The 15,006-nt window shown below is 43.4% G+C and overlaps 1 protein-coding gene across 1 annotated transcript in view; it reads right to left on the bottom strand.

Moving 5' to 3' along the window:
• Positions 1 to 8,393, bottom strand: part of lamc3 (laminin, gamma 3) — a 94,933-nt gene extending 86,540 nt beyond the window's left edge. The window contains exon 1 of the mRNA XM_041192793.1: positions 8,078 to 8,393. Within this exon, the coding sequence (XP_041048727.1) occupies positions 8,078 to 8,393 (316 nt within the window). The remainder of the gene's footprint in view (positions 1 to 8,077) is intronic.
• Positions 8,394 to 15,006: the final 6,613 nt, after the last annotated feature.

Genomic DNA, 15,006 nt, shown 5'->3' with positions numbered 1-15,006 from the left:
GCACTGGAGGCAGTTCAGAGAAGGTTCACTAGATTGATTCCAGAGATGCGGGGCTTGTCTTATGAGGAGAGATTGAACAGTTTAGGCCTATACTCGCTAGAGTTTAGAAGGATGAGAGGAGATCTAATTGAGTTTTATAAGATGCTAAAGAGGATAGACAAAGTAGACATGGAGCGGATGTTTCCCCTTCTGGGGCATTCTAGAACGAGAGGCCATAGTTTTAGGCTAAGGGATGGTAGATTTAAATCAGAGATGAGGAGGAATTACTTTTCTCAAAGGGTCGTGAATCTATGGAATTCACTACCTCAGAGTGCAGTGGATGCTGGGATGCTGAATAAATTTAAGGAGGAAATAGACAGATTTTTAATTAGTAACGGGTTGGGAGGTTATGGGGAGAGGGCAGGAAATTGGCATTGAGGCCAAAATGAGATCAGCCATGATCGTAATGAATGGTGGGGTAGGCTTAAGGGGCTGAATTGCCTACTCCTGCTCCTAGTTCTTATGTTCTTATGATAGTGTGAAGAAAATATCATTTTTTCCAATATTACTGTGGGCTACTGTGAAGCAGGCTTGTGTGGGCTATGTGTGTGTGTGTGTGACTAATTTAATTAGACAGAAGGTAGTCAGGCTGCAAGATTTAAATCATCGAGGGCGTTAGGTGTAGAATCAGCCATTTTGAATTGGAAATGGGAAAGCTAAGATGGGCTACAAGTAAATACAATGTGAACAGGAATTTGCGTTAGGAGTTGAGTGAGGAGTTGAATTTTTAGCTGTTGAATTTTAAAGAGAAATCAAAGGAAGTTTTACAACGGGCAAATATCATAAATAAATAGAGCAAAATTATTACATTTATTTTTCCTGAAAGTGGTGGCCAAAAAGACAACATGAAAGATTTTTAGATTCTGGGAAAGGTTAACTTTCAAAAGACAGCTAAAAACAATGGGTTTAAAGATGAAAGGAGAAAAAAATATATTTAAGGAATGATTGAAAACTGTATGAGGGGTGTGGCCATGTGATCTTGAAGAGAGTACGGTGTGAGCACAGTCTTGTGAAGGAAGCCACTTCTAGCCACCCCAGAGATGTGTCTAGTTGGTCCAGAAAGCAAAGTTTTGTTACAAGCCTTGGATTTCCATTGTTGAATGAGAGGGAGAGAGAAACTTGTGAAATATCTCCCTTATTACAGCAGTGGGTTCCTTGTGTTAATATTACTGCATGTTTTATAGATTAAGAATCTATAGGGACTGTTGCCTAGAAAAAGATGTTTATTTGTGAGTCTAGCTAAATAGAAATCGTTTGGCAAATGTTATAAGACTAAATTTAACTATGTAACTGTAATCTCGATGATTAAGTTTTCTTTTGTTAATAAATGTTTTAGTTTAATATCTCCAAAAGTGGTAGTGGAATCTTTACTTCTGACTTCAGTACATATACCTTCTCATAATAAAAATTCAAATTGCAAAATCGTTGTGATAGCTTGGCCAATTCTTCCATTGGGATTTTGTCAGCCCAGCCATATCATAATAATAATTACTAAATAAATGCTTCCAAATGGAAATTAGATGAGTACATGAGAGAAAAGGGAATAGAAAGATATGTTGAAAGGCTGTGATGAGTTAGAGTGAATTGGAGGAAGCTTGCTGAGTATAAACACCAGCATAGACTGGTTGGGCCAATGACCTTTTTCTGTGCTGTATTCTTTATGTAATTGTATTGGAAAAGTCTCCCAGTCAGAGAAACAGTGGTAAAGACCAAAACACATGCACATAACAGCAACCTGCATTTAAAAAGCACCTTTAAAAAATCTCAAAGTGCTTCATGGGGATGTTATGAAATATAATTTCAGCAATGGAAATTGGATAGGTTACTTACTCACCTCACCAATTTTAACCTGAGCAGGTGACAGGGGGGCACCTATAACTGGCATGGTCCTTCTTTGAATGTGCTAATGGGGTTCTGCTGGTGTCACTCCGAACCCAAGTAGTATTTTAATTCAGGACGGAGTGGGGCGAAAGTGCTGGAGTATTACTCCTGGGCTATGGGGAAAGGGCAGGAAAGTGGGACTAGCAAAGTTCCTCTTGCATAGAGCTGACACAGACATGACGGGCTGAATGGCCTCCTTCTGTGCTGTAACATTGGGTGAAGATTGTGAGGTGGCCTGCACAGGACATCCTCAGGGGACTAGGTGGAGGGTGTTGACATTGCAATTCCGTCACAATGAAGTGTATGCTCTAGTTGTAAGTGAGAGCAGCTGTTACTAACTGGGGAAAGGTTAGGATATTATGCTTAAGTATATACAAGAACCGGTTTCCACCGGGTTTAGAGTGGGGGAGGTGGGGGGAAAGGGATTCTGTGCCTGTGATCTCTGGGTTTTATGAATAAACTTATGTTAAGGAAAGACTGGCTCCAGATTCCTCTAGTTAGTGAGTTATAGCAGATAGGCAGATGTGTCTCCCAAGGAGCGTTTAGACTTCCCCAACCCTCCACCCGTCAGACCCCTTCCATTCCTGTAGTTGTACTGGAAGCTAACCGACTTCGGCAGTTCCTGTTTATAACTCAATCTGTTGCAGTAATTTACATTATTTTCAAGGAAAGAGAAATCTGGGCCGGCGTGGGCCACTAACTTATTCACCAGACATCATAAAATAATGTTGATTTAAACAATGACCATTTGTTGGCTATACGAGGCTCAAGTTTCAAGCTTCATGGAATCCAGGGAGGGATTTGAACACATTCAAGTTTCCATGTTTATTTAGACGTTTGAGTGGTGTGAGTGCACCGAGGCAGCTCCAAAGTGAGAGCTGGAATCTCAACGCCAAGTGGAGTTTAAAGTGATAGTACATCTCAACGTAGCCACAGTCAATATACTTCACAGGTGGACCACTGAATGCAGAGTGCTTCAGGGCATCTCAGGGATTTGATAAAACTGTGCAAAGCTCCATGTGAACTTCAGCTCGTTCAGAATTCTGCTGCCTGCATCCTAACTCACACTAAGTGCCGTTCACCCAGTGCACCCACTGACCTACATTGTATCCTTGTCCGGCAACACCTCAAAAAGTAAAATTTTCATCACTGGCTTCAAATCTCTCCATGGCCTCACCTCTTCCCTATCTCTGCATCCTCCTCCAGCCCTGCTACCATCCCGGATCTCACCATTCCTACAATTTTGGCCTTTTGCACATTCTAATTTTTCTTAGGTCCACCAATAGTGGTCCTGCCTTCAGCTACCTGGGCCCCAGGTTCTGGAATTCACTTCTCAAGGCTTTCCACCTCTCTCTTTCTCTCTCTCTCTCCCCTCCTCTAAGATGCTCCTAAAAACTGGCCTCAGCTGCACAAACATCTCCTTATGTCAAATTTTATTTGATAAGCTCCTTGGAAAATTTTACCATGTTAAAGGCACTATATGAATGCAAGTTCACAGTGGGAGGACTTTAATAGCTAGGTTTTTGCCAAGCGAGTAAGGTTAAAATCACCCCTGTGACTCTTCAACAAGCATGATGGGCTGAATGGCTTCTTCTACTGCTGTATCACTCAATGATCATCAGATCAATGGTCCAGTGACCTTCCAAAATCCAGCCACAAGTGAAGGGTGGCAGTACAGTTTCTGTGACGTGCTAGGCACGCTTTGCTTTGTTATCTCAGATTTATGTTTAGTTTTGATCTCAGGATACTGAGACATCAACCCACCCCCAGCTGCACAAACTGCCTTCCCACATTTCCAGGAGTTCAAAACTCAACAAAGCTGTAGGTTGGAGGGAGGGTCAATGAGAAGCAGAGCATTAAAAAGGTAAAAACAAAAAAACTGCGGATGCTGAAAATCCAAAACAAAAACAGAATTACCTGGAAAAACTCAGCAGGTCTGGCAGCATCGGCGGAGAAGAAAAGAGTTGACGTTTCGAGTCCTCATGACCCTTCGACAGAACTTGAGTTCGAGTCCAAGAAAGAGTTGAAATATAAGCTGGTTTAAGGTGTGTGTGTGGGGGGGGGGGGGGCGGAGAGAGAGAGAGAGAGAGAGAGAAGTGGAGGGGGTTGGTGTGGTTGTAGGGACAAACAAGCAGTGATAGAAGCAGATCATCAAAAGATGTCACCAACAATAGAACAAAAGAACACATAGGTGTTAAAGTTGGTGATATTATCTAAACGAATGTGCTAATTAAGAATGGATGGTAGGGCACTCAAAGGTGACAGGAGAGAGCAAAATGTGCCCTTCCAGTAACCACTGCTTCATGCTCATTCTCTAGTCCTTGCAGAAATTAAAGAAAGACTTGCATTTATGTGGCACCTTTCATGATGTCACAAAGCACTTTACAGTCAATGAAGTACTTTTGAAATGTAGTCACAGTTGTAATTTGCAAACTTGGGGCGGAATTATACAGCCCTGTCACAGCAGGGGTGGGGCCATAGAATGCAGCGAGCCATTCAAAAGCCCATCAACTTCGGCGGGCCCATAAAGTCCTACCAGCGTAAAATTCCACCCTTCGTAGCCATATTGCGCACAGCAAGCTCCCACTGCTGCAGTCTGTGAGATGAAGGTACACCCATATTACCAGATAATCTAGTCAGGTGTTGGCCAAGGGATAAATATTGGCCGGCACAGAAGGGAGGAATTATCCAGTTCTGTTTTGAACTAGTCCTGTGGATCTTTTACAACTTCCTGAGGCCACAGAGGTCTCATCCATAAGACAGCACCTCTGTCAGTGCAGCACACCCTCAGTATTGCACTGGGAGCATGTGACTCAACTATTGCGTTAAATCTCTGGAATGGAATTTGAACCCACAACTTTCTGACCCAGAGACAAGACAGCGAGGCACTGGGCTATGAATGCTTTCCCTTTAAATCACAAAATACTGGCCCACTCTGTTGAGAAAAACCGTGGTGGGACAAGGAAGAGGCTCCAAGACTAATTTGATTCTGTGATTATCATGCACAGATAGAAATCATATCCAGACATTTCAGGATGTCCCGCATCAAAAGTCCAAACAACACATTAGCTCAGAGGAGCAAACCTTTATGCGTTGCTGTGACTGGGCTTCACGCCAAGTGCATGTTTATACTTCTGATAGAAATCATTGCCAAATAAAATGCAGCATCTTTGACTGAACCAGACACGTCCATAAATTATAAGCCGGTCAGTTTTCAGTTCCGTGACTGAGCACACAAATTCCAAGACCGATTCGTACGGGAGCCTCATCTGTGACACTGATGATATCTTCATTCCCAACAGAGCCATGGAGTTGTGAAGTGCATCAACTCAACCACCAACACACAGAATGTTCACCACTGATTGATCAAACACATTACATTCATATAGAGCAAGTGAAGTACAGGGAGAGAGAAAGAGAGAGAGGAAGACAGACAATGAGTGGTCAATGACTGAGCAAGGGGCAGAACACAAAATGAAGGGTCCACAGCACTGGGGAGGAGGGTGGGGTTGGGGAAGAAGGTTCATTGAAAGAAGAAATGCTTGCATTTCTATAGCACCTTTCACAAACTCAGGATGTCCCAAAGCCCTTACATCCAATGAAGATCCCAAAATTCTTTGAAACATCCTGAGGTTGTGAAAGGCGCTACAAAAATACAACTCTCCCCTTTTTTTAAAAAAACCAGCAGGAGGTTAGAATAGTAGGAACAAAATTCAATATTTTAATAGAACCGTTCACAACCACCAGGAATCCCAAAGTGTTTTATAGCCAATTAAATACTTTTTGAAGTGTAGTCACTGTTGTAACGTAGGAAATAGCATATAACCAAGTGTGGCATCAAGGAGCCCTACCAAACCTGAAGTCAATGGGAATCAGGAGCGAAACTCTCCACTGGTTGGAGTCATACCTAGCACAAAAGGAAGATGGTTGTGGTTGTTCAAGGTCAGTCATCTCAGCTCCAGAACATCACTGCAGAAGTTCCTCAGGGTAGTGTCCTAGGTCCAACCATCTTCAGCTGCTTCATCAATAACCTTCCTTCCATCATAAGTCAGAAGTGGGGATGGAACGTTCACTGATTATTGTACAATGTTCAGCACCAATCATGACTCTTCAGATACTGAAGCAGTCCAAGTCCAAATGCAGCAAGACATGGACAATATCCAGGCTTAGGCTGATAAGTGGCAAGTATCATTTGCACCACAGAAGTGCCAGGCAATGACTACCTCCAACAAGAGAATCTAACCATTGCCCATTGGCATTCAATGGCATTACCATCACTGAATCCCTCACTATCAACATCCTGGGGGTTACCATTGGGCAGAAACTGAACTGGACTAGCCATATAAATACTGTGGCTACAAGAACAGGTCAGAGGCTAGGAATTCTGTGGCGGGTATCTCACCTCGTGACTCCCCAAAGCCTGTCCACCATCTACAAGGCACATGTCAAGAGTGTGATGAAATATTTTCCACTTGCTTGGATGAATGCAGCTCCAACAACATTCAAGAAGCTTGACACCATTCAGGACAAAGCAGCCCACTTGACTGGTACCACATCCACAAACATTAGCTCCCTTCACCACCAACACACAGTGGCAGCAATGTGTACCATCTACAAGATGCACTGCAGGAACAAGGCTCCTTCAGCAACATCTTCCAAACCCATGGCCACTATCATCTAGAAGGACAAGTGCAGCAGCCACATGGGAACACTACCACCTGCAAGTTCCCCTCCAAGTCATTCACCATCTTGACTTGGAAATATATCGCCGTACCTTCACTGTCACTGAGTCAAAATCCGGGAACTCCCTCCCTAACAGCACTGTGGATGTACCTATACCACATGGACTGCAGCAGTTCAAGAAGGCAGCTCACCACCACCTTTTCAGGGGCAATTTGTGAAAGGCAATAAATGCTGGCCAAGCCAGCAACGCCCACATTAAAAAAAATAATCCAGATGGGAAGTAATGCACTCGAAATTACCACCCAGGATCTGACTGCCCACCCACTGGTGCCTCATGTGCCAATATCATATTGACCTGGTGCCTATTGGATCCAATGCCCAGGGTTTAAACAGGTGCTTGCAGGAAACCCTGCCCCTTAATCTACATACTCAAAAGCTAATTGGTTCAGGACAACAAACCCCAGGTTTTAATTTACATACTCCACCCTGATAGGTCAGATTTTACTTTCTACCCCGCCCCCTCATGGTGCGAAGAGTCCGGGTATTCCGCATGTGTCCTAGCGCCTATCATCAAAAATTCACTCAAACGTTAACCCTGTTTCCCTCCCCCACCGATGCTGCCAGACCAGCAGAGTTTTTCCAGCCTTTTCTGTTTTTGTCAACTCTAACATGGATTTACTTTTGAAGTTGAGTTTGGGCACTCACAAATTGGACTCTCGATATCGGATTTTTAAAGAGCAATAGAAATAACAATTTATCCAACCAAGTAATATTCCCAAAGCTCATTTTTTTATTATTGCCCTTTATTCCGTTTCACGTTAACTTTAAAAGTTAATGGATCTAGTTGAAAACTTAGAAGCAAAATAGAGTTAAGAAACGAAAATCACATCTGAGCTCCCAGTCCGGGGTCTTCGGCTGACAAACCTCCTGTTTCATGTCTAACACCAAACAACCCACAAACTGCTTCTCAAAGTTATCACATGTTTGAACTTCAAGTCTGGGACTTGAGGCGGCTCAGACCGTGTGAAAGGACATTTCATGTGAAACGTCCACCAGATTGCACCTGATCTCCCCGAACCGAGACCAGGTGAATCTCTTCCTCCTGCTTTTGATCATTAACATAGTACACGAACGGGTTTAAAATGCAACCCACTCACTCACTGCTCTACGTTTGACAAAGTCACTCAGCGATTTGTAACAAATGTGTCAATGGATTGTAACAGGTGACCCAGGATTGTTACAAATCACCCACTGGTTCGAAAGTTTACAATTCACCTAAGGATTGTAATAAGTTTAACAAGTTACCCAATGATTAACAAGTTTAACAAGTGATCCAGGTTTGTAACAAATTACTCACTGGTTCTAAAGTTTGCAATTCACCCAAGGATTGTAACAACTCTATAATACCCATCACAGCAGCGGTCAAGCTCTGAGCTCATTGATACTGGCGCCGTGTCCAGGTCCTGTCACTTACCGAGATGCAGGGTCAGGTTAACAGAGTTGGGGAACTGGATCCCATGCAGCATGGACGGGCTTTGCCACCAGCTGGGCTCCTCCTCACTGTGGAAGTCGTTCAGGGAGCTGGCATTGTGGCTCCTCTGAGGATCCCGGGCATCGCACACATGGCAGGACTTAGTGACTCCAGTCACCCCGGTTTGCAAGCAGAACTCCTCGGGGACGGGAGAGCCGCACACATGGCTGGCCAGCAAAGTCCGACCGAAAGCTGCATTGCAGAATTCAGGCACACACCTCTGTGCCCTTCTTGACTCCTGCTCATAACAAGAATCCATCCCAGCTAGAGCGTTGCAAAGGTGCAAAAACAGCGCAGTAAGAAAAGCCAGCAGCTGCGCCATAACAACGCCACAAATTCCCGTTGGCGAATCTTCTGGTCCTAATGCTCTCTCTCTTTCTCTCTCTTACAGAAAGCACTGCGGACCCTCAATCCCAAATCAACTTCATCCCATGACGACAGGAAAGTTTTTTTTTGGAGAAGTTATGTTTGTGATATTCCTGGTACCCGCCCTCTGGTGGAGAAATTTCTGAGCGCAGTCTGCAAGAAGGGGAAGACTTCCGTTTACATAGAACCTTTCCCGACCATTCGATGTCTCAGAGCGCATTACAGCCAATAAAGTACTTTTTGAAGTGGTCACTGTTGTAATGCAGGAAATCAAGCAGCCAATTTGTGCACAGCAAGCTCCCACAAACAGCAGTGTGATACTGTTTTTTTGCAATGTTGATTAAGCGATAAATATTGATCAGGACACGAGGGAGAACTTGCCTGCTCTTCTTTGAAATAGCAGCATCAATATTTACATCCACCCAAACAGACAGATGGGGGTCTCAGTCTAAAGCAGGGCTTCCCAAACTGTAGGTCGGGATCACCAGTGGGGTCACAAACTCAGAGGTAGCATTAGCTGTCCTGGAACAAAAACAAAAATAGCTGGAAAAACTCAGCAGGTCTGACAGCATCTGCAGAGAGGAAGACAGTTAATGTATCGAGTCCGTATGAGCCTGGAGCTAGGACTGATTTCTGACAGCTGCTTGGTCCCTTCAAATGCTTTTTTTTTGGTGGGCTTTTCCTAATGGACTGCTCCCTGAGACCCGATTGGTGCTACAAAAACACCTGTGAATAGCTGGTGCTCGTTTCTTTTTAGCAACCCTGCCATTTCATCAACTGCTCCCCGCCCCCAACATTCAACTCCTCCCCATCACCCCCCACCCCAGTCAAGAACTAAAACTCCCCCCACCCTGCTCAATAACTGAAGACCCCCCCTTCCCCCCAACTCAACGATACTCATACCCCCAATTTTTTACCCCAGGGTCACAAAATGTCAGAGATGTTAAATGGGGTCACATGTGGGGACGTTTGGGAAGTACTGGTCTAAAAATGGCACCTCCGACAGTGCAGCATTCCCTCAGTACTGCTCTGGAATGTCAGATTTGATTTTTGTGCTCAAATAGGAATTTTGTAAACTAAGTTAAGATTAGCCATTGAGGGGAAATTCAGTAGATTGGCAGCTGCTTGTAAATCCCAGCTTCCTGCCCTTTGGGGAGATGGTCAGATTATCAAGGATAGGAAAGCGCCAACAGGAACTGACTGGGTTTCTTTCTCATGTTATATGGAAAGCAGGGGGGTGATTTAAGTGCCCATCCATGTTGACCCTGTCAACTGTAAAATGCAGCCTGATGCTCCCTCAAACTCTGCCCCACGCAATGGGATCTGTAACTCCTTGGAGAAGCTGTGGGGAAGAGGCCAAAAACACCTGGAATAAAAACCTGTGGTCTGTTCATAAGAACATAAGAAAGAAATAGCAGCAAGAGTAGATCATACCACCTTTCGAGCCTGCTCCACCATTCAAAACAATCATGGCTGCTCCTTAGCCTTAACTATACTTTCCTGCTAGTCCCCACATCCCTTAATTCCCTGAGAAACCAAAAGTGTATCTATCTCAGCTGTGAATCTTTTTTTTATCTTTTCATTCGATGTGGCCATCACTGGCAAGGCCAGCATTTGTTGCCCATCCCTAATTTCCCTTGAACTAAGTGGTTTGCTAGGCCATTTCAGAGGGCAGTTAAGAGTCAACCACTTTGCTGTGGGTCCGGAGTCCCATGTAGGCCAGATTGAGTAAGGGTGGAGATATCCTTCCATTGAGGAGCTTAGTGAGCCAGAAAGGTATTTATGATCGAATATATTTAATGATGGAGCATCAACAGCCCATCGAGGTGGAGAATTCCAGAGATTCACAACCCTCTGAGTGAAGAAATTTCTCCTCATCTCAGTCCTAGACGAATGACCCCTTTATCCTAAGATTGTGCTCCAATGTTCTAGATTCCCCAGCCAGGGGAAACAACACTTCAGCGTCTACCCTATCAAGCCCCTTCAGAATCTTTTATGTTTCAATGAAATCATATCTCATTCTTCTGAATTCCAGAAAATATGGACCAAATTTACTCAGCCTCTCATCATTGGACAATTCTCTCACCCCAGGAACCAATCTAGTGTACCGTCTTTGTACAGTCTCCCCAGTGCAAGTATATCTTTACTTAAATATTGAGACAAAAACTGCACAAAATATTCCAGATGTGGCCTTGCCAAAGCCTTGTACAATTGTAGCAAGTCTTCCTTACTCTTGTAATTCAATACCCGTGCAATAAAGGCCAACATGCCATTTGCCTTCCTAATTGCTTGCTATACCTGCATGCTAACTTTCAGCCTATTCCTGCCCCACTGAGCTTATTTCTTCCTATCTTGATTAATTTTTCTCCTTTTCCCCAATCTCTTCCCACCTACATTCGTGATGCTTCAGGCATCTCAAATTTCCTGTTTCCTGGCCCTAACCAATTCCTCTTTACTATGATCATCCAATCTTTCTACACTTCCAACCCCCACCACAGCATTCTAAAGGCTCTCCACTTCTTCCTTGAACAGAGGCCTGAACAATCCCCATCCACCACCATTCTCTTCTGTCTGACTGAACTTGTTCTCTCACTGAACAAGTTCTCCTGGAATTTGTCTCACTTCCTTCAAATAAAAGGTGTGGCTATGGATACCCGCACAGGCCCCAGTTACGCCTGTCTTTATGTGGGGTATGTGGAACATTCCTTGTTCCAGACCAACTCAGGCACCCTCCAACAATTCTTTCTTCGGTACATCGATGACTGTATTGGTGCTGCTTCATGGTCTAGTCTGGACCTGGAAAAATTAATTGATTTTGTTTCCAATTTCCACCCCTCTCTCACTTTCACATGGTCCATCTCCAACATTTCCTTTTCTTGACTTTTCTGTCTCCATTTCTGCACATAGACTGTCCACCAATATTCATTTCAAGCCCAACGACTCCCACAGCTACCTCAACTACAGCTCCTCACACCCTGCTGCTTCCTATAAGGACTCCATCCCATTCTCTCAGTTTCTCCGCCTCCGTTGCATCTGTTCCGATAATGCTACCTTCCACAATGGTGTTTCTGACATGTCTTCCTTTTCCCTCAGCCAAGGATTCCCCCCTACTGAAATCTTCAATATATTTCTTCCCCCCACAACCGTGCCTGACCCATCTACCGCACCTCTGCCCTCATCCCTTCCCTTCCCTCCCAGAACCATGATCAGGATCCCCTTGTCCTCACTTCCCACTCCACCAGCCTCTGTATTCAAAGGATCATCCTCCACCATTTCTGCCAACTCCAACATGATGCCACCAAAAACATCTTCCCCTCACCCTCTGCCCCCTCCCCATCAGCATTCCATAGGGGCTGTACCCTTCTGGACAGCCTGGTCCATTCCTCTATCACCCCAATACCTCATCCCCTTCCAACTGCACCTCCCCATGCAATCACAGAAGGTGCAACACCTGCCCCTTTACCTACTCCTTCCTCAATGTCCAAGGCCCCAAACAACTCCTTCCAGGTGAAACACCGATTTACTTGTACTTCTTTCAATTTAGCCTACTGTATTCACTGCTCACAATGTGGTCTCCTTTATACAGGGGAGACTAAACACACACTGGGTGACCACTTTGTGGAACCCCTTCGCTCAGTCCACAAGCATGACCCTGACCTTCCAGTCACTTGCCATTTCAATTCATCATCTTGATCTCATGCCCACATTTCCATCCTTGACCTGCTGCAATGTTCCAGTGAAGCCCAATGCAAGCTGGAGGAGTAGCACCTCATCTTCCCATTAGGCACTTCACAGCTTTCTGGACTCAACATTGAGTTCAACAACTTCAAACCATGAACTGTGTCCTCCATTTTGATTCTTTCCCCCCTAAGTGCCAGTCTGTATCTTGTTCCCATGTTTTTGCTTTCAAATAGTGCTGACCTTTATTCTGCTATTAACACTTACTCTGAACCTTTAGTATTTAATACTATCATTCCCATTATCTTTGCCTTGTATTCCATGACACCTTTTGTCATTTAATTTCCTTCGCCCTCTAACTTATCCCTGACCTTCAATTTTGTTGCCCCTGCCCCTCCCCCCTTTCCCAACAGCATAAAACTCATCACATTTCTACCTCCCTCCAGTTCCGAAGAAGAGTCATATTGGACTCGAAACATTAACTCTCGTTTCTCTCCCCACCATTGCTGCCGGACCTGTTGAGTTTTTCTGGCATTTCCTGTTTTTATTTCAGATTCCCAGCATCCGCAGTATTTTGTTTTTATTTTACTGCTAACTTTCTAAGCTCCTTGTACGAGCACACCCAAGTCTCTCTGAACAGCAACGTTTACAAGTTTCACACATTTCAAAAAGTTAAAAGTTGGGATGGACATCATCAGGACCAGCCACCCTATCAAGTTCAAGATTTCTTTTTCGATCTAAAACATTAGCCCAGATCATTGCTGAAGTGACACACCCTGCAATGTGCCTATACAAATTTCCTGCACAAATGGTTTTTGTGCTGTAATTTGCTGCCAGTGTGAGCTGATAATGGCACAATGAGGGCAATGGGATATCTGGAACGTCAATGAGCAAAGAAACCAGCAGTCTATTTCCTTAATTAGTGATTGAGAAATAAACAGGAGAGTTGGGGTGAATTAGAGTCAACGCTGGTACAGAAATGCAAATAAATAGGGAGAAAGAAAGATTGGATCACGAGAGAGAAAAAGGAAAATTAAGAAAAAAATGTCAAACGTGACATTTTTTTAAACCTGTGAGAAGAATTCATCACCAGCAGGAATAACTCTAGACGGTTTAACGAGTTCGCTTTCTGGGTCAGAGAGGTTAATTGGTGTTGCATTAACAATTATTGCATCATTAACAGGGTAGTTATGCTGTTAATTAACTCAAAATTAGTGAGCCCCAACTCACAGTTATTGGATCCCTAAGTGTCCAATGTAATTTTTGGAACCGGGAGGTGGAGGAAGCTCCCTCCTAGGTAGGGGGAGGGCTACCAAATAAAAAAAACAAAAACAAACTTCCTGTCGCAAGTTTTAATGTTAACTAATATGCAAATGCAGCAAGTTCTTTTAAGTAATGGACAGTTTGAGGGTTGGATGTCATTTTGTGCAAATTGGCAGAATGTCGTAACTTGATCAGGAAGTTCTGGAGATTCACCACTCACTATGTATTTCTTATAATCCCCTGAGCTTGCTAGTTGATTTGTGTGTGTCATTAACACCGGTATTTTTACAGCAAGGTTTTCGCCAATGTGTTCATCCATGTTAATATTAACAGTTTTATTATTAACAACCATGATCACAACAACAGACTGCTCACAGACTAACATCATACAAGATCTATTAGTTTTAACCATCTGTGCTCTGTTCTGAGTGTGAGTGTGAATGATACGATGCTGACACTGGGTGCTTTAAATGGTAAAGTGTTCTTATTGCCTCATAATAACATTCTCAATGAGCACAGAAATATTAACAAGACTTCTAATCCCTTGGTGAACTTAGCATAGAATCAGAGAATGACACAGCCCAAAAGAAGGCCCTTCAGCCCATCATGTCTGTGCTGGATATTTGGTAAATTAATCCAATTAATCCTATTCCTCTGCTCTTTCCCCATCGCTCTACAATTTTTTCCCCTATAAGTATCTATCTAATTCCCTTTTGAAACTCACCATTCGATCTTCTCCCACTGCCCTTTCAGGCAGCAAATTCCAGATCATAATTGGAATAAAAAACTGTTTTTGCTCATGTCACCTTTTTGTCTTAAATCATCTTCAATCTATGCCCTCTAGTTACTGAACCTCCAGCCATTGGAAACCATTTCTCTTTATCTACTCTAAGCAAAAGCATCTTTTTGCAGTTTGCAAAATAACATGGACCTATTTTTAAAAATGTGTTTATTTATTAAACATAGTTCTCCAGGATGTCTCTGATTATTGTCAAATCCTATTTCCCTTCACAGGATGTTGGATCATTTCAGTACATGGGTGGAGGGGGCAAGTAAATACAGCACAGATTGTCAGGTCTCGTCACAAGTTTCAGATGTCATGTCCTTAGGCTGAATTGTTGAGGGACCTTTCTGTAGATTGGCAGATGCTTATAAATCCCTGGCTCCTGCCCTTGGAGAGAGTCCAGGCTAACATGGTCAGATCAAGGAATGACTAACTTTCCTTTTTTCTTTTTTTTAAAGATCTTCAGTTGTGATTTGTTGCTGTTTGAATCTGTGACATTTTGTGTGCTTGATCCAAGATCCTTATAGACAAATGCTGAGTGATTTACTTCAGTCATCAGGTTTGTAAGGATTGTCCAGTGATCTGATAATCTGAGAAAGTGAGGGTATTAAACTGAGGAAGCAAGATTGGAAAAAAAACTTGCATTTCTATAACACTCTTCACAGTTTCAGAACATCCCAAAAACAACTTACAACCAATGAAGTATTTTTGCCCCAAACACTCCTTCCAGGTGAAGCAATAATTTACTTGTACTTCATTCAATCTAGTCTACTGTATTTGC

The sequence above is a fragment of the Carcharodon carcharias genome, chromosome 8 (genome assembly GCF_017639515.1).
Source record: "Carcharodon carcharias isolate sCarCar2 chromosome 8, sCarCar2.pri, whole genome shotgun sequence".
Classification (NCBI taxonomy): domain Eukaryota; kingdom Metazoa; phylum Chordata; class Chondrichthyes; order Lamniformes; family Lamnidae; genus Carcharodon; species Carcharodon carcharias.
Note: the sequence above shows the minus strand (reverse complement) of the source record. Positions and strands in the feature narration are given on the sequence as shown.